The 26,324-nt window shown below is 48.0% G+C and overlaps 1 protein-coding gene across 4 annotated transcripts in view; it reads left to right on the forward strand.

Annotated features, from left to right (window-relative positions):
• Nucleotides 1-1,597: 1,597 nt before the first annotated feature.
• PAX9 (paired box 9) overlaps nucleotides 1,598-26,324 on the forward strand; it is a 31,566-nt gene continuing 6,839 nt past the window's right edge. For 3 of the 4 annotated variants that reach the window (XM_032344075.1, XM_032344077.1, XM_032344078.1), the window contains exons 1-4: nucleotides 1,598-1,808; nucleotides 16,981-17,374; nucleotides 18,132-18,758; nucleotides 21,775-21,917. In XM_032344075.1, the coding sequence (XP_032199966.1) occupies nucleotides 17,371-17,374; nucleotides 18,132-18,758; nucleotides 21,775-21,917 (774 nt within the window). In that variant the 5' untranslated portion in view covers nucleotides 1,598-1,808; nucleotides 16,981-17,370. Of the gene's footprint in view, nucleotides 1,809-12,596; nucleotides 12,882-16,980; nucleotides 17,375-18,131; nucleotides 18,759-21,774; nucleotides 21,918-26,324 lie in introns of those variants that run through there. The other variant, XM_032344076.1, reaches the window with a different exon arrangement.

Consider the following 26,324-nt stretch of genomic DNA (forward strand, 5'->3'; position numbering starts at 1 on the left):
TTTCCCTCATTCTAGCAGCCTTATCAAAAAAAAAAAAAAGGAAATTATGTTTATTGACCTTGCAAGAGCTTGTGGCTTGTGGCTTCTATTTAGAAGCGAGCTCTGAAAAGAGCGGGGAAAGTTTCAAGGGATGAAGCCTGGAGCCAAATCCACCCCTCTCTGGCTCCAGGTAGAGGAGGGCTCTGATGGAAAGCTTATGACTCCCATACAGGGCCTTCTCTCTTGGCTGGCCTTCAGGGGTTTTCCAAATTCCATGCTATAGGGTCTAGAGAGGGTCTCCAGATTTTTGTGTGGGCCGTGGAACATCTTTAGTAGACTATCAAGTTTACACCATGTGAATAGGGGAATTTTCCTTTGCCCTCAGAAAGAAGGGAGAAAGGCCAGGAGATAAGCAGAGAGGTGCCTCTGCCCTGCTGACTGGATAGCCCCATTTTTAGGGTTTGCTCTGTTCCAATAGGATATCATTGTGAGGAACCAGCTGCCTGCCACTATTAATGGGTTTTCTGTCAGCATTTCCCTACCTTTGATACTATTGTCTTAACTGAAGCTGTAAAGACCACACAACATTGGGTGAATGATCCAAACAAGAGGGAGGTCCCGAGCCACTCAGATTCCTGAATTTTGAAGCTAGGTTTCAGATTGGCTGAAGAATTCAGTTTTCTTGTTGGCACCAATCTCCTTGACTTACAAACAGTATAACTGTATTTGAGAACACTTAAAGACAGAAAAAATTGGCCTTTGCCAGGAGGAAAATAGCCAGTCCCACAGCAAATCCCAAGCTGAGGGCAGTAATTTATTAGCCAAAAGGTCCAGCTCCTCTGTAAGGCCATGTCTTCTTCCTTCTTTGTCTTGTACCCCCAGCAGTTAGCACAATGCTTAACCTTAACACATAGCAGGTGCTCAATAAAAAGGTGTTGAATATATGAGTGTGCCATTGTAGACTAATGAGGATAGGCACTTATGGTCCCTTGGCCAGAGTTTTTAAAGGGCAGCATATACCTCCCCAGGTTCATGTTAAGATGGCAGGATAGTTACAGCAAGAGCATGGCCCAGAGCAGGTCACCAGAGATAATTGGACGGGGTGGCGGGGGTGGGGGGGGGGGGGGGGTGGGGGGGGTGGGGGGGGATCTAGCTCTTGCATATCTCCCTTCACAACTGATTTTAATCAGGTGGGCTTACAGTAGCTACTAATGTTTAAAGAGAAGTGATCTACTACTCTGTTGTTAGACTCAAGTGAATGGTGCTCACCAACAGAGAAGTCCGCGTCCAAGAATGAAGCCAGAGAAAGGAACCCAAGAATGGTGTGTCCCTGAAGGGGTGAAGGGTGAGGGGATTCGACTGTAATTAACACCAGGAACTTAACTCTGAAAACAATTGCTTCTTGCTGTATCTTTTGCTCCCACCTTCTGACAATATCTTTTTTTAAAAACGTTACTTCCGAAAATCTCTAACCTTGATGGTGGGAACAGGAAAAGCTTTCTCTCTGTGGTGGCGCAGAGAGCGGCTGGGTGCATCCCGCGTGAGGGCGTGGAAGTGACCGCAGACAGGTTGGCTCTGTTCGAGTCGGGGAGCTGAGCTGCATACCTTCCGGAAGACTCGATCCCACTGCAACCTGAAGCCTGCCTCGGGGCCACAACTACCTTTCACCTCGAGTCATCGCTTCCTACTTGTTGCTGGAGACTTGGGCACCTGGCTGTAGTGGACGTGAGGAGGGTCCGAGATCCTTTCGCAGGTGACAGAAGGCAGTCTCGTCCTGGGGAAGCTGCAGGCTCCTACCCTTTCCCCAGGAAAAGGGGACCTAGGAGCAGGTACGTGCGTGCCTGTGTGTGTGTGTGTGTGTGTGTGTGTAGACTTTCGGGAAGCAAGGACCTTTCATCACTTGGGGAGGACACCGACCTTCGGTTAAGTCAATGTTACCACTGGCACTTTGGGGCGTTATTAGGGGAAATGCGTTCGCAGGGCATTTGCGCCACCCGGAAGAAGCCGCGGCGAGGGCCACCTGTGGAGTCGCACTTCCTGCGAGGTTTCCTCGGGAGATGGCGCCACAGCCCGTGGCTGCGCCCCGCTGCCCGCCTTCCCCGCGAACTCCGGCTCCGCAAACACCCGATGGAGCGAGTCGGTGCCCCCGCCTGCGCGGCGGCCGGGACCCCGGCAGCACTGCTTCGTGGCGCTCCGTGCTAGCGCGCGTGCAGGTCTGGAAGCCTGACGCCGGCCTCGGAGCCCGACCCCGCGGCTCTCGGGGCGCACAGGACATGCGCCGGGCTCCCTGCACCTGCGCGCCCTCGACCTGGGCCCGCCGTGATGACCCAGGAGGCATTTATGGGGCTATGGCTGCCCCTGGTGCCTCAGTGAGAGCGGTCAGGCAGGCCTCGGCTGGTGACTGATAGGAGATGAGGGGTGAGCTGGGAGCCAGTTTCCCCGCTACATCTTCGCCGTGGGGAACCCCAAACCCGTTCGCGGGGGCCCCCATATAAAGAGACCCTCAGGTCTGAGCTCTTTAGGGATTCAGAGTAGGCAGTTCGTATGTCCCAGAAGGTCTGCGGGTTTCCCGCTTGGGGAGAACTCGGCGGCCGAGGCTTACGGACGCAGCCGCCCTAGCAAAGCCACGCAGGGTCCGGGGCGCACTGCCCGGGAAAAACCGCGCGCGTGGCAGCGCTCTCTCCGCCGCCGGGCTGAGGCGTCCGGCTGCGGCTCGGGCCCTTTAGCTCCGCCGATCCGGCTCAGCGCTCGGGTTTCCGATTCGGGGCTCTGGAGGCCTCGGTCCGTGGGAAGGAGACGCGCAGCCGGCACCTTCGCATGGAGCCGGAGGTCCCGCACCGCTGCGGGTACTGGACGCCGAGCCTGGGAAGGAGCGAATTCGGCGCGCTGGGGAGAGTTACGGGAGATCCGAGAGAGGGCGGTATTTACCAGTGCCTCCCCCTAGAGCAGCCTTGTAAACGGGATGGTTAGGGGGGACGGATTTGCACGAGTTGGTAGGAGAAAGTTGAGAATCGAGGGCCTTCCTACCCGGGGGCCTGCCGGGCAGCACGGCAGGCTCTTTAACTCCGGTCGGGGGATGAGACGAGGGGGCGCGCCCAGTTTTCGCAGTTTCGTCTTGCCTCTCGGTCTCCATGCGCCACTCTGACCGCACTCTTGCCACTCTCGTCGCCGGGTCACAACCTTCGCCTGACGGAGAGTAGTTGTCTAAAGCGCAGACAGCAGAGGCTTCGTTTTTGTACAATTTTTCGTTGCAGCTTTGTTCATCCAACTCGCAGGACATTTTTTCTCGGCTTCATTTCCACATATTTGACAGCAGACGAAAAAGTACTTGTGTATGCAGACTTGAATCGGAACCCGAGAGCTGACACTATGAATTAGGCACATGGGAACTCATGGTTCAGCCTTGGGGAGAGTTTATAGAAATGTGGGGACAATCCAGCAAGCAAGAGGCCCGGTCCAATCCAACTTTCTTCCTTTGGGACGATTCAGGCTGGAACGAAATGTGAGGTCTCCTAAATCGTTAAGATCCTCTGGTCAGCAAGAAAAGCCTTAAGTAACTTGTTTTATCTTTGAGACCATTAATCGTCCCTCAGCGCCTAATTATGCAATCGCCGCCCTCTAGAGCACACAGATCAATATAGCCTAGCATCCAAACACGTGTTTTTGGAATACACTATTGTCAGACACCCCCCCATATTATTTATTTTAGAGTCCATTTAAAATCTGTTTTAAATGTCATCATATATTCTTGCAAATTTAGTTGTACACATCATTTAATTATGAAGAAATAATTTCCATGTAGTCCCGGAATTGCCAACCTAATAGAAGAGAAGAGTTGAAGACTTTTCAACCTTCAATAAAAAGAAGAAGACTTTATGACTGGGGTGAAAAGGGGCTGGTGAGCTAAGCCAATGGGGCAGCAGACCTTTACTATGTGCAAAAGCATTCAGACACATGGCGACCCATTCGCAATAAAACTTTATTGATGATCGTTTGAAAGTTATGGCAACTCCAAGGTTATAAAACTTGTCATAAAATACCAAGCAGTCATTAGTTTACCTGACCTCATTTCAATATAAACTTCCACAAAACATTTTATTTTGTTCCTTCCTAGAAGTGGAGAAAAGAAATTGAGGAGGTCAGACACAGTGGCCTATTATTGAAAACCCAAGATCTGCAGTTTGACACTCTGACCTTCATCCCTACAAATAAAACAGTGAAATCCACATTTCTGTTTTTTTTCTGTAAATATTCTTATAGAAAAGAGAATAATAATAATAGCTGCGTTTTGGTCCAATCGTCCATTTTTAACACATAACCTGGGTTTGAATTTGGATGGGGAGTTTTTCCTCTTTGGAAGATCTTGCAGGATATCTTTAACAGTTGTTGAAGAGTACTGGCTTCCTGAGCCATGCATAAGAAGTCTAAGAAGCAAATAGCTACACATTATTTGGTATGTGATCTGAGAAATGAATTCTTTAAAATATTCATTGGTGCTTATAGCTATTGAGAAGTCAGATGACTAGTTCATCCCCTCCACACCTACCATCAAGAAATGCAGCTGTCTTAATTGAGATAACTTGGAATTGTAATGCAGAAAAGAAGCCAAACTGATGTTCCAAGAAAGCTCCAGGAGAAAACTAGTCTGAGCACTGTCAAAATCATCGTTTTTGGTACAACTATATGTAGGGACTTGAACCCCTGATGACAGAAAGAACCGGCAACAAAACACTGATGACTTGGAGTAGATTCTCATCCTATGCTCTTTGGATTAACCAAGGCTCACGTTCCCCTAATACTACAACTAAGATCAGACTACCTGCTTTTAGGGCAGAGATTTGTGAGCAAGTACAAATGGCAAAGGCTGACCTTGTGTTAGCTGCCTGCTAATTTCTCCCAAACATGTAAAGGTCTGGATATACTTTTCACTGATTATTTAAAAATATAAGCTTTAAGATAGATCCAGGCATATATCCATTTTTAATAGTTTGGGAATTTTAATATGAAGAATGCTAAGTGCTCTATGACCTCACTGGAACTCATCTTGGTAATGTTATGCTTAGTTTCCTTGTGTGCCTTAAAGGATTTCAGGGATTTCATGGAATTTCAAATAGAAAAGAACATTTAAAAAAGCAAAAACTTATGTAAAATGCTGCTTTTTCCAGGGAGTGTACAAGGGTGTGTGCATGTGTTTGAGAGGGAAAAGTACTATATCAGAAAAAAGGGGTAGAGAGGGAGCTAAAGGAAGAGAGATGTTTATGACACAGAACTAATTAAAGGGCAAACTCTCCTGGTGTCCATAGCTTTTACTCGTTGGTGGGTACAAATTGCAATAATTTGACTTGCCATTTCATACTTTCATGTTTTTAGGCACAGTGATGCCATGCACCAAGACATTCTGTGTTTCTCTGATTTAGCACTGACTTCCAGGAAGGATAGAGGGGCAGGTGCTTGTGATCTATGGAGGGGCTCATTGGCTGAACACAGTGTATTTACTCGACTTTAGAAACAAATGAAGGATCTAAATTGAGTCTTTTGGGATTAGGACACTTTGGAGAAGCTCACACAGTTCTGAGAGAGAACTTATTCAGAGATAAGTTAGCAAATTGTTTTTCTAATTGATGTCATTAAATTTATTTATTGGGATACATACATACATGCCAGGATGTGTTAGGATATGTGTTGTGGCAACAACAGCAGCAGTAAATTTATACTGTTTGTATTCCTTCTGCTATTAATTCCAACATTCATTTTACTTTACTAGATGCCTTAAGGGTATGGTATAAAGGAGAAAAGTGTCTTTATTTTAATCGGCAACAAAAATATTTTATTCTTCTTCCATCCTTCTTCCTAAAAATACCTATTCTTCACCCTAAAAAGGTCACTTAGCCTATATACAGATATTCTGTAATTTGCCTTCACCTAAATGATCCCCATTCAGCTCTATTTAAGTGTGTTTACTGGGAAGGCTTGGTTGCCAAGGAAACATCTGTTTGGATTCACCTGTCAGAGCTCTCCCTTACACCATATTCTAAAAAAGACATGGAAATTACCTAAGTAAATTTTTAAAATACTTTTCATGTCAAAAAGTTGTGAAAGGGCAACACATCAAACTCATGCTTCTTTTTATTATATTCTCCTCTGTTTAGAGTTGTGCAGGTTATTAGAAGACATTCCCCAATACTTCATTCACTCTTGCTTTCGTGGGTGATGAGATTCATTAAGGCTTAACACATGGCAAGAAAGCATGTCTTGGAGGGGTAGGCTTACAAATATCTTTGAAGTTTTGGGGGGCAGCTGGGTGATAGAGTGAAATCCCAAATTATGCCTTGAGTTCTGTACAGATGACATGTACAGACTGCATCATTTTGCCCTCATCATTTCTATTGACACAAGAAACTCTCCCAAATGAGGGAAAAAAATACAGCTTTTATGTAGCGTTGTCCAAGTGTATGTTATTCATTCCTTCTATAGAATTCAATATATATTGTACCCCAAGGGTATATTTTCCTCAATGAGACTAATTTGCTCTAACAGGAATAATAATGCCTCCCTGCACCTAATACCTTTATCCCAAAAAACTCTCATGTGACTTAGTAGTTCCATGATGAGACACACAGATCATGTGCATGTGTGGCCAGAAGCTATAGTTCATCTTACACACAACTCTACAAATTTAACTCTCTGGTTTCTGCTTTTATTTATTTATCTATTTATTTATTTATTTATTTATCTGGTTCTCTTCAGTATTGAGCACCCTTGAGAAACAAAAAGTCTTTTGTTAAATGTTAAGGTGATTTTGTTTCACAGCTAAAATGTAAACAAGTCTGGTTCTAAAGGAAAACTTATGTACACTTTTTGTCTACCCTTCCATTCGCTGAAAGAGGGCAATTTGGAGGTGACTTTGGAAGTAATAATTTGTATGTAACTTAGTAATGTCTGACTTCCAGTGCAGAACTTAAATAACAACACATTTTTCTACCATGTTTTCTCCTCTTGGGGAATGTATAGATACATTCGTTTAGTTCTAAAAAAAAATAAAATAAAATAAGGAAACGAGGAAAATACAGGCACTCACTCACATCAATTATCATTTGAGGATTTCATTTTTTGTCCTAGTTGAGGAATGTATAGAAGCTGGCTTTGAATGATAAAGGGTTGGTATCTGGATTTAGTATCTGGAAGATCTGGGACATATGTAATTACCCACAGCACATTTCTATCTTATTTTGAATTGGCTTTTTGTTACCTACAAGTAAATTTGCTTTCTTTAATATTTAAACCCATTTACCCATACAAGCAGTGCAATAACTTTCACCTAGCAAGTAACCACTGAAATCTACTGGTGTGAGACGTTCAAACGCAAAAGGAAAATCTACCCAGTCAAGTGGAACTGCAGTGCTCTCCCTCGAAACACAGCAGCAGTAGCAGCAGCAGCAGCGGCAGCAGCAGTGCCTGGCTGCTAGAATGGCCATGCTGGGGAGGCTTGTAAATGTTCCATGTATTATACAGCCTAGGTAGAGAGGGTGATTTAACCCAACTGAAAGAATTTTAACTTTTCTATTTCCTGGCTTTCAGGGGTCTAAAATTTTAGCCCTAAACTGTCATTATTGAAGGTTTTTTACATTGAGTAATGGGATCATTATTTCTCTCCCCACTGAAAGGGGTTCCTCCAAGAACAGAACCATGTGGCCAAGCAGAATTCAATCCCAAAGGGAATTGCATAGAAATCGCCCAGGCAATAAAAACTACTTAGGGAATTTGTATTGTCAGCTTGCCAGAACATCAGATTCACACCTCTGATTCTGCAGGAAGGTGCTAGGGGAGTTTTAAAAGGTCCCCTCTGGCCCTGACCTTGGCTTTCCATCCTTGTAAGAAATGGCTCACCGGTCAGCCACTGTCATGGGCTAGCCTTTTGATCCTGCAGGAAACAGAACCAGCCTTGTTCTCTCAATCCTCTATCTACCCTGGGAGCCTTTCAAGAATGGCAGCCACACGGTGGTTGTAGCCTCCACATCATACATAAAACCCTGGCCCAGCATTTCTGGTGCTAATCTCTTGTTGCCAACCCTCTCTCTGCCCCCTGCAGCCATTAAACCTTACAGGCTGGATATGATATAGCAAGACAACAGTACCTTAATATGTAAGAACTGTGATAACACAGAATCGTAGAAATTGGGGTAAAATACAAAGCATTGGTATTGTCTAAAACCCCCCTTTTTTTGTTTTCCCCTCAGGAAATTTCTTTTTTCTTTGTTTCCACTATCCATCCTTACTAATTATAATGGTTTTTGTTAAATGCTCTCCCCCCAATTGTTTTTTAATGAAATGCACTACCTAAAGAGATATATATTATTAAGATATGTACTTAAACATCTTTGTAGATATTTTAAAATGTCAAGAGCTTTTGGATGTGCAAATTCTTTTATAGCATAAACAAGCCTTTTAAAATTATTTTTTTTCACATTTGCACAAAGGAAATACATGTACTGAACAAAACCAGTAGCAGTTACTTGGGTTTTCCTGAAAAAGAATTTGGAATCATTCATATCAATTTTGAAACTATTCATTTGGGGAAAAAAGGGGGGGAATCGTAAAGAGGCCATCATTTTTTTCCCTCTTTCTCTCTTCAGATTGTGTGTGTGTGTGTGTGTGTGTGTGTGTGTTGTGTGTGTGTGTGTGTGTGTGTGTGTGTGTGTGATTTGCTTATTCTGCAAAGATGGACCTGTTTTATCTCTCTAGGCTTAGAAAAATGACTCTTTTGAGAGGTTACATTTCTTTTTCACATTTCTCTTCCTTAGAGTCTATGCTCCCACTGAAAACCACACTGTTGAATCTTGGCAATTTTTCTAGAACTACCCTCCAGTCATGTCTGTGGAGAAGTGGTTACAGTCTGTGTCCCACTGGCTGTGACACACAGCTTGACTCGAATGTGGCTGATAGAGGAGGAGATGGGTTGCTGGCTCTTTCACTGGTCATGGTGGGGGTAGAGTTTTTAGACTTGACAGGATTTTGCACTGGCAGGAAGAGGAGAGGGTGGGCCCCTAGACGCAACAAGTGGGCCTTCTGCAGAGGGACTTACCAGAGACTATCCAGTCGGAGGGAGGGCTGGGCCCAGCAGGAAGAAGAATTGTGGTGTGTAACTCGCTGCCCAGTGCTGTAGATTGCCAGGACACAGACCCTTGCTGCAAGAATACAGTCAGACTCCTCTTGGTCTGCAGAGCTCTGTGACCCCAGCCAAGCTGGGAGTGGCCAGATTCTGGTGTGGACCCACAGTTTCTCTCTGAAATCTGAAAACACCGGCTTGGAATTTCATAGACCCGGTTCTCAGTCCCTACTGGGAGGCGCCCCTTACCCAATCCCTCCCTACTCAAAACGACCGAGTGAATTCCTCAAGGACCACAGGTAGAGAACATTTTTTGAAGACCCTACAAGTGAGCCCTGCTCCTAATAACTTCGTGATTTTTCTCTTACCCTGGCTACTACTGCTCGCAGAGTGCACTGAAATCCCTTTAACTTTATAGTTTTTAAAGTGAGATGATTTATTTCTCCTCTATATCTAGGATAACGAAAAGAGTTGAGCTAGACTACAAGATGCACACAAGGAGCAAGAAAAACGTTGACTCTATAGTCCGGACTCCAGGGAGAGCATGGCTAGCTACCACGTACACTTCAGAGCCACCTGGGCTCAGCCACGGTGTTAATTATGGGTTCTAATTTTATTGCAGCTCAGCTCCTCCTGGTTTGTCCCCACTATAATGGTCTTAAAAAGAAAGACCCACAGGCACAAACCACAGTGAATCCCCAGGAACGACAAAGGTAGATTTTTCTGCTGGGGGCTGGTGATCGCAGTGAAGAGCAGCTCATTCCGGGTTCTTTTTGGTCCTCACACCGCCCCTCTACCTGCAGTTTGGCGGCAGGGCTCTCGAGGGACGATTCGGATACTCACAGTAGCGGTGGTTCGCACCCGGATGCCATGGAGTAGCCTGGGTCAGAAGACAGTGCTTGAAGCCAGAGCCTGGTCTCAATTTCCTGTCCTCACCTGGTCTGTCAGACATCCTCGGCGGTAGCTTGGAGTATCTTAGAGTCTATGTCTTTTTTTTTTTTAAGATTTTATTTATTTATTTGACAGACAAAGATCACAAGTAGGCAGAGAAGCAGGCGGAGAGAGAGGAGGAAGCAGGCTCCCTGCTGAGCAGGACCCTGGGATCATGACCTGAGCCAAAGGCAGAGGCTTTAACCCACTGAGCCACCCAGGTGCCCCTTGGAGTCTATGTCTTTAGTGAGGAAGCTCAGAGTACAGGCCCCCCCCCCCCCCCGCAGACTGTCACTGTCTCCCCCACCCCACACTCACCCTGTGATGGAGGGGGTAAAGGGAGCACCCAATTTCCGGACTGACACGTGCGGTAAGGGGGCTTCTCTTGATGTTTCAGCAAGAGCTCTTCCTGCAGAATAGGGACATGGGGAGAACAGCGACACTGGGAGCATGGTGGGCTTCACATTCCCATCTACTTAATTAACCATGTCATCTCATTTAATCCATTTTGTGGGCTCTTATTTAATGTAAGCCTCCGTTTTATCTCTTGTAGCACTGGGAAGTTAACCTTTGTATGGTTATTGTGGTGTTTGGAAGTTGTGAGCCCTCAGCATATGGTAGGATAAGCTGGAGAAGCGTTGTCTCTGGGCACCTGGGGGGCTCAGTGGGTTAAGCCTCTGCCTTAGGCTCAGGTCATGATCTCAGGATCCTGGGATAGACACGGGTTGGGCTCTCTGCTCAGCAGGGAGCCTGCTTCCCCCCTCTCTCTGCTTGCTGCTCTGCCTACTTGTGATCTCTCTCTGTTGTGTCAAATAATAATAATAATAATAATAATAATAATAATAATAAAAAGAACCGTGGTCTCATCATTCCCTTTACCTTCAGGGATCATCTTTGCCTTTCGGGTTTTCCCTCCCCAAAGCAGGGACCTGTCACAGAACCTGGCCTTGAGGATGCCCTAGGGATTCCAAAAGGATCCAGCCTTGCAGTGCTTCGAATATGAGCTTTGGGTCGATCATGAAAAGACAGATGGTCGATTTTGCCTTGGAGAGTGGTAGAGAACGGTATGGGGATTTGGAGCCCAGTGGAGGGTGGAGGTGAAATTGGAAAAGGAAACTAAAAATTTTGGGCTATCAAAAGTTCTGCGGATTTTCAAAGGCCTTTCCGAACCTTTGCAAACATTACTGTGGGAGAGCGATCAAATCTGACACCTATAGGTGTCGCTATGACGAGGTGACTCGGCCCGGAGAGAGGTAGCCCGGGACTCCCCAGACCGCAGCAAATTTTCCGTGATTCCGACCCTGACTCTGCTTGCAACACTACCCCCGCCCCCACTCCTGTTTTCGGAGGGATGGTGAGGACAGTGCAGCAAGATTATCTGCTTTCACGGTCAGCGCAGGGCTAGTTGGTGGTGCTTGAGAAATTCGTCCAGAGAAAAGACAGCCTGGAAATCCCGCGCCTCGACCGCCCGGAGCAGGGCAGCTCCACCACTCCCTGTCCATTGCCCAGGTGCGAGGACTCCCTGGACGCAACCGCGAAGTGCGCCAGCCTGTTCTCTGCATCACTGAAAATGGGAGGAAAGCTTTTGCTTAGCTCCGAGTTTGGCCCACAGGTTGATTCCGGCTGCTTGAAGCCAGCAGACAACCCCAGCCTCCCAAGAAAGCTGCATTCAACGTAACCTGCCCGAGATGGGGACCCTGAAGAGTGTGCTTCAGAGCCGAAACCAAGGCTTAGAGGGGCGGCCTGGTTCGCATTTATCTTTTCCAGACAGCCTTTGGGCCAATCGGGTCTTCGGAAGGAGACAGCCCCACTGCCCTCACAGGGACCCTGAGGGCAGGGTCTTTAAGAGCCCCCAAAACCTGCTTTCCTCACACGCAGCTGCTACTTTCTTGAGCTGCTTCAGCTCAAGGCTGTAGAGCGACCGCGGGCGGTGTCCTTCTCTCCTCACCGAGCGGTGGTGTGTCTTCTACAGATTCTTAGACCCAGGCAGGGCGAAGTGCCTCCTCCCTAAAGGTTCAGCCTGGCTTCCCCGAAGGAATCATTCCTGCCCCTGCCCCCAACCGGGATCCATCCTTGATCGCACTTGCGGGACCTCAGCCACAAGTTTTGCCCCTTGCACAAAAAATGTGTTCTCTTTCATTTGCGGATTTAAAAAACAAATGTAACCATAAAACATGGTTATAACGTGGGGCCTCGCGCCGTCCTTCTGAAAGCAATTCTGCTGTTGAAAACTGAAAAATGGGTGTAATTTGCGTTCAGAAAGTGATGTTAAGGTCATGGCAATTTCCCGGGCCGTTATTTATTTTTACTTTAAAGTCTTTAGGGAAGATTTGCTTATATACTCGGAAACCTTCCAATGCGAGGGTACCAGCAATCCAGTTCGCCTTCAGCGCGGGGGGAGGGGTGGAGAACAATTACTGAGTGACGCTAATATGGGGAAACTGAAAAGAAATGTCGATTGTTTTTATTGTAACAGAAGGAGTGAACAAACAGAAAAACCAACCCCGGGTGAACGGAAACAGGCAGGCGGGGAATTAAAAGCGGGTTTCAGGCGACAACAGGCCCCTCCCCTGCCCTTGGAAGGAGTAAGCGAGTGAGGAGCGCTCTCAGCCCCGGGGGCCCATCCCACGGCCCGCAGCGGGATTTCCGCGCTCCGGCGGGACCCTGCATACTGCGGTCCTCTGGGGGAAAGCGTCTTGAATCCTAAGCATCGTCGGCAGTTAGGCGGAGAGGCAGCAGGGAGGCTTTGGCGATTCTCGGAGAATCTTCAGGGCTCTTTCTGGGGGCCGCCTCCCCCATCCCCCAGCCTCCACTGGGGCTGGTACGTCCGGCGGCGTCCGCAGCCGGGCTAAGTCCCGGCCTGCAGGTCAGTGTGTGAGCACCCCCACCCCCCAACCCCGGGGGCCTGGCTGGGGCTGAGGGCTCTGGTGGTCTGTCTCTCCCTCGCCCCAAAGCTTTTCTCTCTAGCGCCTCACCCCCACCCCGTCCCCCACTCAGCCCGCGGCTCGGCGCGCGGTTCCCGCCTGGTCCGCACTCAGGGTGGCCCTCCCTCGCCTGGGGCACAGGGTGCGCTTCCGGCTGCCACGTGCCGCAGCAGGCGCTGGGAGGTCGAGTAGGCGGCGGAGCCGCAGCTGACCCCGAGCGGCCGGGACAGAGCCGTGGCCAGATCGGGGTTGGAACCCGTGGTCCCGGCGTTAGCCGCGCAGTCTGGCGAGGACTGAAGTCTGGCCTCTTTTTCTCTGCGCCGCGCTCAATCTTCCACTTACCCTGAAAGAGGCGCTCCCTTGGGAGAACCGGATTCGAGATCTTGTTTCTATCTCATTCCCTCCTCACAAGGCTGCAAGAAGTCGCTGTGCTCCGAAAACCCGTCGCGGAGCTCAGACCCTTGCCTCCTCTCCTTCCCTGGAACTCCCTGGGCAGGACGAGAAGCGGGCATCGTCGCCTGCGCCTGCCCGGGATCCTGTCCCCAGCAGGAGGGCAAGTTGCCCCTTAATGTTCTCTGCCAGCTCTGCTCTTCATAAATGCCACCGAGAACAGCAGGACCCCTCTCACGCGCGCACGCATAGCGTCTCTCATTCTATCCCCCAGCCTCAGGCGAAGCTGACATGCAGACCCCGGGTAGCAGCCCAGGGCGTCGGTCAGGGTTGCAGAGCTATAGGGAAGAGTTCTCCCTCAACAGCCTGTAGCGCCGGGGTCCCACCTCGGCTGTCCCCCGCGGTCCCCGGGCAGGCGCCGTCTGCCAGGCTGCGCGAGGACGGCCTCGCTAGATTCCTCTTCCTTCTGGTCGTCTCTCCTCAGATCCAGCTAATGCCTAGAGGGGGGGCGCCACAGATTACCGTCCGCGGCACTGCGACCGCTGACAGATTTATGAAGACTTCACAGCATCTGGCCTGGGCCCGCAGCGGCAGGGCAGGAGTCCAGCCCAAGAGGTGCGCCGTGGGCTGAAGTTCCCCCGGCGGCGGGCCCGAGCCGAGCCGCCCCTGCAGTCCCGGGCCCTGGCTCCCCTCTGGCCGGTGGACACATCTGTCCCCGCCGGTGTCGAGCGTAGGGATTCTCTCCACCCCGCGTAGCCCTCTCCTTCCCACCCTCCCCCGCTAGCTTCCAGTCTCCCACTGAGTAAATATTTACCCAGAGAACGGGTAGCCCCTTGGAGGAGGCCTCGAAAGCACCCTGGGAAGGGCTTTTGGCTTCTTCCTGGCCTGTGTCAGCTGAAGGCCTTACTGGTTGTGTTTTGGTTTTAGTCTTTTAGAAGAAATTCTTTTGGTAGATTGCCCCCCCCATCTCTTTGTAATCTCCCAGGTCCACAGCGGGCAGTAATCAGGGAGCGCTGACCCCAGCTGCCCCTTGGTTCTTTCTCGAAGTCCTGCCTCCCTACTCCCACTGTCGAGGCTTACCGGCCCTTTAGGTTTCTCTCTCCCTCTCGCCTGCCCGCCTCTAGCCCTCGAGTCCTCTTTCCCTTTTTCAAGTCACTTATCTCTCGCTCAGGCTCTTTGATTTGCCTGTTACCTGACCATAGTACTCAGGGTGCGGCCCCGGGAGGGTTCAGCATTCAGCATCAGCATCTTCCTCTAGGATCCCTCGCTTCGATCTGTCCCTTGAAGTTTCCACTCCTTTTGCCGCCCAATCTCGGGCCTCACTTTGCTACGGGTACTTAGCGTCCCTAAACACCGACGATTCTTCGCGGGGTGTTGGGAATGCGCCGAGCTGAGAGCACCGAACACCCGCACCCGCTGGTGTGGTGACCGCCTGCTCCGCTCCAAGGAGCGGGGAGAAAGGGTGCGCCACAAAGATAACGCGCGGCCGCGGCCAAGTCCAACAGGTGGAAATGAAGAGATAGTAGCAGACCTGTTCTAGAGCACGGGACATGTCAGGTAGCTGAAGGAGTTTAGGGGCAAACGGGAGGGATTTGTGTTTAGGTCCACCTAGCCGAAGCTCTAAACAATGAGTCTTTGGATCACTCCGGGTTGGTGCTGTAGAACCACTAAAACCCTCATAGAGCGCACAGATCCACATCCGGGCATCGGGTCTTGTCAGCCAGAAGGTGGAACAGCCCTTTACCGACACTGCCGCCCAGCAAAGTCCGCAAGGCGCTCACAGGGCGCTGGAGCAGAGTTGAGTCCGTGTCTGTCGGGGGAGGAGTCAGGGAGCTAGCTTCTTGATCTAGAAGTCCGGCATGTTCCATCTTTCACACAAATCTCCGTCGTAGGCTCTTCTCTGATATCTCAGTCTCTCAATTAACTTGCACCCAATCTCCAGGAAGGAATTGCTGCATTAAAAATCTTGGATTCTTCAAAGACCTCCGCATGGTAAAATACCAGGCGATGCCAAACAATAAGTATTTGGGGTCAGACCAGGATAAAATCGCTATCTAGTCAAACTGGAGATTTCAAACAATTGAAACAAACAAATAAAGAGACAAGTTCAAGTATTTCTAGTTGTGAGAATTTTCGCAAGAACCCGGCTATTATAGGGGCGCCTGGGTGACTCAGTGGGTTAAGCCTCTGACTTTGGCTGGGGTCATGATTTCAGGCTCCTAGGATCGAGCCCTGCATCGGGATCTCTGCTCAGCAGGGAGCCTGTTTCCCCCCTCCCTCTCTGTCTGCCTCTCTGCCTACTTATGATCTCTGTCAAATACATAAATAAAATCTTGAAAAAAAAAAAGAACCCGATAATAAAAAATTAAGGGTCTTTGAACGCATCCGTATCTTTTCATTCTTCTTACCTATAAATTTGAAATCAGACTGTGGCCCCAACCACAGGAGCATGAGCATCTGGGGGTGGCTCTTCGTTTCAAAAAACACAGATGATCATTCGTTTTTCTGGCTTCTTGTCACTTAGTGGCCCGGAATCCCGGCCTGGTCAGCTTTCCTGTATGTAGTAGACTGGAGCTACACACATCCCTCAGGATTGTGGGAAGATCAACAGGAATCCTGTGTGCACAAGTAGTAGTGTTATGACGGTCAAGTAGCAATATCAACATCCTCGACCTGAAGAAGTCCAAACACCCAAGTTCATTAAAGATGCTCCCCATCTTGTTTTTAATTTTGATTAGCATTCTCCATAACCCATACTCAAAATGTAATTAACTTTGGCCGCCAAAAAGAGTACTATACACTTTAGATTAGACTTAGAGTGATCGAAAGTGAAAATTCAGAAGTGGGCTGACTTTCAAGGCCCCTAGTAGCTAAACAGAGAGGAGAATTACATATATGTGCAGGCTCGGTGTTCAACTTTCTTGGGGCCAAGTCTCTTCGATTAAACAAAACTCTTGCGGGGGCGGTGGGTGGGCAAACCTTGGCTTCGAGTACCCGCAGACCAGCAACCAGGCTGAGTGCAGTGGCGCGCTGGCCTCCAAGGAAAGTGCCTCACGCACAGGCAATCGTCTACGCTGGCTGTGAGCTAGCTTTAGCCGCGTGTGCAAGTCCTCCGCATACCGCGCGCGGCCGCAGCCTGGAGCCTGCGTAGCTAAGGTTTGGCCCCGCGCTCCTGGATGAAACCACCAGAAACTGCATTGGGGAGCTAGTTCTGGAGGCAGGAGAGGGGTCTCCACCTGGGTCACAGTGGCCTCCACCTCTGGCTTGGTCTCCCCTCAACCTCCTGGTCTCTTCGATCGGCCTATCGTCTCACACCTGCGCTCTCGCCACCTGGCATAGGCTGGAGTTGGTATCATCCCGGTTAAAATGTTCTTCTCCAGACAACCCCTGGAGACCTGCAAGACCGGCTATTCTAAGAAACACCCCAGCCACCCACCTGACGGTGGCCCCCACCTCCCACCTAGAGTTTTAATTTAAATTCTGAGGGGTCTGTTTCTCCCTGCCCCCGTCTCAACTTCTTCCCCCTTAGAGTTTCTCATATTCCGACCAAATGCTTTCATTTGCTTATTCAGCAAATTTATCAGCTTGATTTTGTTGTCTGTTTGAGTTGACCCTAGGAAGGTGTCAAACACCCATTTTCATTGTATTTAGTCACCCAGGTGCACTGCAAGCTTGCAAGAGACAGCGGAAGAGCTTTCCCGGACTGCGCTGTCGCTCAGCGGCTCGCACCAATCACCACGCAGATTGACCTCGGGCCCTCCTCTTCGAGGGCGTGGCCCCAGTGAGTGATAGACGGAGCCGCCCGGCCCGGCTCAGGCCAGCCCACGTTGCTGCTTAGATTGAAATGCAGAACTCTAGCCTCTTTCATCGGGGCACAGACTTCCTTTTACTCCTTCCTTCTGCGCCCTCGCCGCCTCCTCCCGGGAAGAAGCGGAGGTACCGGCTGCCTGGGGCAGCGACAAGCCGGGCCACTGAAGCTGTGCGAAAAGTTTCTTTTTGGGAGTTCGGAATTGGGGCCCGGTTGGTGTACTGCTCGGAGCAATGGGTGAGTGGCGGCGGGGGACGCTGTCAGAGCGGGGAAGGGAGGGAGGGAACGAGAGGGCGAGGGAGGGAGGGAGGGAGCGCGAGGGCGCGCACCACTGAGCGCTCACACTCTTCTTATTGACTTTGCTCCTGTTCCTACAAGTTGTTAGAAACACGCTAAAGGTCAGGGCACTCAGCAGTTCAGTATGAACGCTGGCTACTGGGTTGCTGTTGATGTCATTTTCTGATATTAAAAGAAGGGAGCGGTGGCATCGGCAAGCTCCGTAGCCTCAGTGCGGACCAAGTTTTGTTTCACACAAACTCACACACTGAGAACAGGGGGGAAAATCCAAACGAACTGTAGTTACTCCTAGACTAATTGCGCCGGTCCCCAGGCGGGGCGCTGGGGCTCCAGGGGTAGCAGCCCAGAGACTTTAGACCGGAGCAGACGAGAAGGAGCTAGTTGCAGGAGTCAAGACCGATCTCCCCGCCTGCTTCGGAGGCTTTTTGAACACTTGGAGCGGCCCTGCGTCTCACCACTTTATTTGCTTGTAGTGGCCGCAGGCACCACTGGGAATGGGGTGGGGGGTGCGACTAGACCTTAGTGGTTTGCGGCCATTGGGCAAGGCTCGGGGACAGTAGGGTTTGGGGAAAGCCCAGGTCCCCAGTCCCGGGTGGGTGCATTTGCCCGGACTTCTGATGTGGGCGGAGGCCGAGTGGAAAACGGCTGTCCCAAACTGCCGGTGCGCGTCCCCGCGCGCCGTGTGTTCCTTTTGCAGAGCCAGCCTTTGGGGAGGTGAACCAGCTGGGAGGAGTATTCGTGAACGGGAGGCCGCTGCCCAACGCCATCCGGCTTCGTATCGTGGAACTGGCCCAACTGGGCATCAGACCCTGTGACATCAGCCGCCAGCTACGGGTCTCGCACGGCTGCGTCAGCAAGATTCTGGCGCGCTACAACGAGACTGGTTCGATCTTGCCAGGAGCCATTGGGGGCAGCAAGCCCCGAGTTACCACCCCTACCGTGGTGAAGCACATCCGGACCTACAAGCAAAGGGACCCTGGCATCTTTGCCTGGGAAATCCGGGACCGCCTGCTGGCGGACGGCGTGTGTGACAAGTACAACGTGCCCTCGGTGAGCTCCATCAGCCGCATCCTGCGCAACAAGATCGGCAACTTGGCTCAACAGGGCCATTACGACTCATACAAGCAGCACCAGCCCGCGCCACAGCCGGCGCTGCCCTATAACCACATCTACTCGTACCCCAGCCCCATCACGGCGGCCGCAGCTAAGGTGCCCACGCCGCCCGGGGTGCCTGCCATCCCCGGCTCGGTGGCCATGCCCCGTACCTGGCCCTCCTCCCATTCCGTCACCGACATCCTGGGCATTCGCTCTATCACCGACCAAGGTAAGGTCAGGGGCCGGGTGGTGTGGGTGTGCAGACCCTCCCTCTGCACCCTCTCGGGTGTCTCTGTATCTGCGGCCTCCGGGCCGCGTCTGTGCCACCACCTGAGGCTTTTTCCTTTCGAAACTAAGGAGTCCTCCCAGGGGGTGTCCTGATCTCATTAACTTGAAATTCATGCCCTCTGCTTCCTTGCCACACACAGTCTCCTGCCTCATCTCAAACTACCAGACCCATAACATCCCCCCATCCCCAACACATGGTTCGCATTTTCCACCCTCCCCCGCCTCTCGCGCCGCTGCAGCCTCAAACCCGCTCGCTCACTCGGAGAGCGCGGCCCAGGTCGGACTTGGGGCGCAGCCCGGGAGGCCTGAGCGGGCGTGGGGCTGCTGGCTGCAGACACCGCTGCGGGCAGCTTGTTTGGGGATCGGATGCGGCCTCGAGGAGTCGGGCACCCTGTGGAAATTGCAGTATTCTTGGATTCTGGCAATCAGGCCAAATTTGCTCAGGCAGGAAGTTCAAATGTCACCTAATTGGTTTCATTCTTATGCTTCACTTCATTTTCCTCGGAAACGGAGGTCCCGAAGTTACTACTAGTAACTTGCATGTTACTGCATTGCTCATTCTGGGACTAATTTTCTGCTTTATTTCTCTCTCTCTCCTTCTCTCTTTTCCTACTGCCCCACCTCCAGCCTTTACCTTAGTAGAGTTCACTATATGTGTCTTAAGAACTGGCACCAACCACTGCTATGATGGGAACAAAATGTGCGGTGATTTCATCATGTCCTCTCTTCTTTCTCAGTTTACCCAAGCCTGCGGCTTCCCTTTATGGTCTCCCCCCACCCGCCCCACCCCCGGTCCTTAGGAATGCCAGTGGACACCTAGTACCTGCACATTTTCAGCGGTGCCATCCTATTGCTCCTTTCCTTTCTCACCCTTGACCTTGCCGTCTATCGAGTGTCTTTTCTGCTTGGCAAGAAGGATTCTCCAGCCTTACTGCACAGTTGGGCTTCCACAGGCCAGACTTTGTTTTCCTTTACTTCATAATGGGACAAAACAACAACAGCAAGGAAACTGGCATTGAATTCTTTCTGGGTAGGAGGAAAAAGTCAACATGTCCTAGGCACAGAATTTAAATAATGCAGAGATAAGAGCCTACCGTTTTAATTTCTTGGCCGAAAGTTTAAAAAGTGCAGGGGAAAAATTAAGTAGGAAAGGCGGGGAATAGTTCCTTTAATTATTTCCTGCCTTTCTCTGTTGCCACCACATTGGCACAATTATCTTTTTAAGTAATTAAAGCAGAGCCCTGATTTCTTGTCTTCTTGTTTGCTGACTGTGAATTTACAAGATTTTTCTAGGAGCTCAGTTTTATCTTATTTGGAGCTGGTTGGCGCTTTAGTTGGAGAGAGTTTGCCCTTGATTTATAGGATAAACTGACCTTACTGACATTTAAAGGAAGCCCCTGTTCATGGGAAAGTGTGAGATCAGCAGAAATGGGGGCTCACAGGGGGATCTCAATTTCTTAAGATAACTTCAGTCTTGTGCCCACCGATTGCCTTTTGTCTGGGAAGGCAAAGAGAGACTGGCAGTTCTTTGCCAAAACACGGTTTCCTGGTGCAAACTGGAATACAGTCTAATTCTTTGGAGAGGGGGAGGAACAGTGAAAAAAGACTGACAGAGTTGCTCTTCCCTGGGGATCCTACAATCAGACCAAATATCAGTTGGAAAAGTAATGGATTATATGGAGAGGAGCAACTTTTCATTCTAGATGTTGTTGATTCTGGATGCCAGCTTTAAACAACCTGTTTTCTGACAAATCTGTGACTATAAAATGATTATTTCTGTAAGTGATCATTTCTGCAAAACAATTGCCCCTTCAAAGCACTGTGCCAGATGGAAGTATTTAAAATCAAGTTGTAGTGGCTTTGTCAAAATTTCAGTCCTCCACCTATAGGTTCCAAAGACAAAAACACATCGCTCATAGTCTTCAAATATCTTTTCTTTTAAAACTTCACTTAGTCATTTAAAGATGGCAGTGATTCAGTAGGCACACTTGTAGGTATTGTGGTAATCAGTTTACGGCATATAATTTTCTTTGTATCTGTATTAAGAACATAAAGGATAACTGACAGCTTTACTCTTTAAAAAAAAAATTCTACCTTCATTTCCTTAACTTTTTATTTCATTAAAAAAACAACAACAACAACAAAAAACCCCCAAAACAAACAAAAAAACCCCCACAAAACCCTCTCTCTGTGACCTTACTACTGATGCTGGTACCATTTACAGTGGTAATTTTATTATTTATTTTTTAAGTTATATGCACATAACCTCACATATTTAATGTGTAGACATAGAACATCAAGGATACTCACGAATTATGCACACACATGGCAAACTATGCGTGTATATTTTGCATGTGTGTTGTGGGCAACTTGCAGTTATTTGTTTGCAAAGGACTTTGCAGATCTTTTGTCTCATCTATTGACATAAGTACTAGATCCTCACAGCACGGTGAGCACTTTTCTGGTTGTCTCTGAGCACCGGCACAGGCCAAGGACGGTTAGGCCAAGGACGCTCCTCTCTCCCTTTTCAGTCCGCACCAGTCCCCGTTTTCGTCAATCCCGAGTCGACCCTGGGTTAGGCCTGGGATGATGAGCGAGCGCATCCAGCTTCACGTCTCTCATTCCTCGATTTAGGAAAACGTTCAGGTTCTTTCCATTTGATTCCCCGGGGGAATGAGGAGGGGAGGAGGAAATCGAAGGCAGTTGAAAAAGGGGGAAAAAAAAAAATCTTCCCGCAGGCGTGGGTTTAAGAGCTGGGAGAGGCCTACTCTGAGGAGCGTGAGCTCCGCCGGGCCCCGGGCTGGAAGCCGGCGAGGCCGCGCCTGGGCCCAGCGCCCCCGGCTAGGTCGAGGGCAGGGGTCGGAGCCCCCGCGCTCGGCGCTCGCGGCTTCAGGCCGCGTCTCAGGAGGGGGCGCGCGGGTTGGCGCTCCAGCTTGACGCCTTCTCCTCCTCCCCAGGCGTGAGCGACAGCTCCCCCTACCACAGCCCCAAGGTGGAGGAGTGGAGCAGCCTGGGCCGGAACAACTTCCCCGCCGCCGCCCCGCACGCGGTGAACGGGCTGGAGAAGGGAGCCCTGGAGCAGGAAGCCAAGTACGGTCAGGTGAGGAGGCGAGGGCCCCGCCGGGTGGGCCGCGAGGCGGCGGGGGTTTGCGCGACGGGGGACCCAGGTCGAGGTCTGGAGCCTCGACCGAGGGGAAGCCCAGGCCGACCGTCCGTCCCTGCCGGGGGTCCTAGCCCGGGCGGGTGAGGCGGGCCCGGGGCCGCGGATCTTCCAGGGCGGAGTGGAGGCCTCGAGTCCCCGCCAGGAGCCCCGGGGGTCTGGGGCGGTGGAAGCGGTTCCAGGCCCGCGTGGCCTCTGCAGGCGTGGGGGGTGGGGGGCGCGCCCGGAGCCCCCCGCGCTGCTGGCACAGGGGCTGGGGACCCCTGCGAGGCGCGTCCGCGGGGCCCGGCGACGCGGCGGGGTTGTCGGGGCGGCGCCCGCCCAGCGCACGCCCGAGGTCGCGGCCTGCGGCGCTGCGGGCTGCGGGGTCCTCACGCTCGGACCGTTCTCCGGCCGTGGCTCCCCGAAAACAAACGTGGCTCAACCTGCGAGAGTGAGGAGAGGGCAACCAGATAAACGTAATAAAGTTACCATTTCCCGATTAAAGGTCACGGTGTAATCTCCCAAGGGAGGTTTGTGAGAAAACCTCAAATTATACGGACTGGCTGTGGACCGTTTAATTTTTCTTTCCCTCTGTCCCTCCCCCGACTCTGCAAAAGAAAAATTAAAACACTCGTGTTTTTTTTTTTTCTTCCCCCGAGAAAAACTTAGAAACCACCACCACAAAAACCCTAGAGTTTTGAGTCTAAATTCATCACCAGGATGGAGTCCGAGGCGCAAAGCTCTGAAAAACAAACAAACAAACGCGGACCTTAAGGTTTCTTAGAGCAGATTTGGGTAGATCTGCAAATTTCCTAATACCAAATTCCAATGCCAAAGCCTCAAAATACCCAGTTTTCGTTTTATTATTTTGAAGTCCTAAAACTCTTAGGGTTTTCTTATCTGTCAAAAATCAGCGTTTTACTTGTTACTTTTATTCACTTGGGAAAAAATCCTAATCCTTGTTTTCTCAAAAAAAAACAAAAAACAAAAACCATCTCCACTTCCTTTTCTCTCCCTTATTTTGCTAAAACTGTCAGATACATTTAGTAGCTGTCCCATGACAAACATCCCAGAAAATAGCAGCGAAGAATGAGAGTCCCTTTCCTGAGTCTGTTTCTACCGGTAAAGAATGCCAAGGAGAAATGATATGAAAGCTTGCCATTTTCTTTTATAAAAAGCCCCTCATTCATAAAGAAGAGGCAGAACATACAATGGTCGGGAACTCAGAGCTTCTGGCGTCAGTTGTCACTAAAGCAAGTTATTTAACCTTTTAACACCTGTATTTCTTCATCTGTAAAACGGGGAAATAATAGCCCCAACCTCAGGAGATGTTGTGAAGATTCAGTGAGATAATGCAGCCATATGGCCCACAGTAAGCATCCCTTTAATAGTACCTGTGGTTTTAAGTGGAGGTTATAAGTGGCGGTTAGAGACTGACTCTTAAAAACAAGCAATTTTTTTTTCTTTTGGTGCAAGTATACTTTGTTCAAAGATATCACAGTAAAAAAGTGTCAAGGCATTTTGTTCCAAACATTAGAAGGAGTGTTTTTAAAGCATCTAGCGTAATAGCAAGCATTTAAAAGGAGCTCAGTAGTTTTTATTGGGTCATCATTTGTTATAATAACATCAGGAAGTAAAGAGTTGAAAAATAGTTTTTAATTCTCACAAATAGTTGATAAACCCAGCTTATATAAAGCAGTGTCATAATTCAAAAATCTTTGGTTATTTCATTTTTTTCTCCCTTGAATTATAGATCTAATGTTCATACTCATTTAGAAATGGTTAATTTATACACACATATCAAAACAACACTGACCAATTTAAAATAAAAATAGAGCACTGATTCAAATAATCGTCTCTGTATATTGTGAATATTAAAATTGATTACATTTGAACACTGGATATTATATCACTAAATTATGAGATTTATAAAAGCAAGTAAATGAAAGACATGTGGCCAAATAAGTATTGTTCTAAATACATAAGAGGACAAGTTAATTTTTTTTTTCCAGAAGAAAAAAATATTTATATCTTAAATTTGGAAACTTCTTTTTTTTTTTTAAATTAAAGACTTTATTTATTTGTTTGAGAGTGAAAAGGAGAGACTACTAGCAGAGGGAGGGGCAGAGCTAGAAGCAGACTCCCTGCTGAGCAGGGAGCCTGCCTGGGGACTCAATCCCAGGACCCTGAGATCATGACCTGAGCTGAAGGCAGACCAACTGAGCCACCCAGGTGCCTCGAATTTGGAAAATTCTTAATTGCAGTATGTTAATCTTCTGCATTGCCATGTAGTAATATAATTCAGATGATGTAAAATGTCAAAGCTTGAGAAGTTTCTAGGCACAATTAAATCAGTGGTTACTCTGTTATAATTATCAATACAGTGCTTAATGATGAGGGTGTGCTATGTAGGCACAGAAATTTAGGCTGTGTCATTTTGTGAGCAGTTTTGGAATTTAGGCATTGATTTTCTTGAGGGTAAAATTCTATACTAATACTTGCTCATAAACAAAAAAGCAATAGTAAGGTGTCTTTTGTGTGTGTGTATATATATATGTAAATATGTGTGCATTTCTCTTACCAATATTCAAATGGCAGCTTTAGTTTTAAATTTTATTTTTCAAAATGTTATCAGCGTAAGTACACTTTTACAACAAAAACGTAAACTTAAGTAACATTTCTCCTCTATTTTTATTATCAAAAAATTTTGAAAGGTTTTGACAAAAAAAATTCTCAAATTATGCACATAATGCAGGGCACTTATAATTTTTATTAAATCGAGCATTAAATATAATTTCAGGGCACTTATATTTTTTATTAAATAGAGCAATATTATATGACCCCAGTTTCATTTTAGTATATAGAAGAGGAAATTGAGAATTCAGGATCATAGGAATTAGAGCATAATCTTTTCCACGAAGACACCTGTAAGATTACTAAAGGAACTGAACTGACAACTGATGGTAGGTACTAGTGATTACTGTAAGCTAGAGTTTCTATTTTCAGTTTAAACTGAAAAAAAAAAAAAAAAAAAGAAAAGATGCCTGATCGCTAGTAATTAGAAGCTTAGGCACATTTCTGCTATATACACACCTACCTTTTGTTTTTTAAAATACTACTATAGAATATTCAAATTTGTCTTATTGATATTATATTAAAGTCAATATTTTTTATTACCATTCAGAAGTCCTTATTATCTATCCTTGAAGATAGAAGAGGAAGAATATTTATTTGTTTTGGCTTTTTTCACTTGCAATTAATATTGGGCTAGAAATCCTTAGTCTCCTCTAATTCTGAATGGCAACCATGTTCTCTGGTTCCTAATGCTGGTTCTCTTCTGTTGAAAACATAAAATCTCTACTGAATGCAATTGTATGGCAAAGAAAAGGGTGGGGGGAGTTTGAATATATCTGCCCTTTTACATGGCACTTAGTGAAACGACACTTCATCTTAAAGAGTTTATAATTTTTTTTAAAGTTTTTATTTATTTGACAGACAGAGATCACAAGTAGGCAGAGAGGCAGGCAGAGAGAGAGAGGAGGAAGCAGGCTCCCTGCCAAGCAGAGAGCCCGATGCGGGGCTCCATCCCAGGACCCTGGGATCATGACCCGAGCAGAAGGCAGAGGCTTAACCCACTGAGCCACCCAGGTGCTCCTAGAGTTTATAAATAGTTGTATAGTTCTTGAAACATTTTCTACAATTGGGCATACTTTCTCATAAAAAATATATTGCATATCTGGTACTCTGAAGTAATCTGAATGTTAGATTAACAAGCTTTGAGTATGTCTAATTTTGGGTAGTGTATGTTAACTCAGCAAGTTTAATATAACATTAGCAACAAATTGAGATGTCAGAGATGGGGAATAGTCTATACAAACATGAACTTAAGAAGTTTAGAGTTTAAAAAGTTAAATGAGTTGTGAAAATCGTTGGATTTCGAGGGAAATTAATCTGAAATTCTTATAGATCATTCATTTGTATATTGCATTTGAAATATAGTATTTCAGAATCGTGAATATAATTTTCTAGTGCATTGTTTTAAACACTGGTTGTCCTTGCAGACATAATGTATTCATGAAAATATAAATGAAGTTGCACTGGATTTTTCATCTTATGAAATAAAGTTAAATTTGTCTTAAATAATTTATAAGTTTGTAGAGAATCCAACTATAGGCAAATACCAATAGAGAGACTTTGAAATTCATGATATTATCTATTATGAAAAACATTCCTTGACCTGGGTTGCTTTTAACTATTCATGCCTTAAAACAAGATTAATGATTATGTAGTAGTAAAATGTGTCATATAAAATACAAAAAAAAAGTAATTTGAAATTTTTTCAAGGCTACCTTAATTTTCATATTT

This window comes from Mustela erminea, chromosome 5, assembly GCF_009829155.1.
Source record: "Mustela erminea isolate mMusErm1 chromosome 5, mMusErm1.Pri, whole genome shotgun sequence".
Lineage (NCBI taxonomy): Eukaryota > Metazoa > Chordata > Mammalia > Carnivora > Mustelidae > Mustela > Mustela erminea.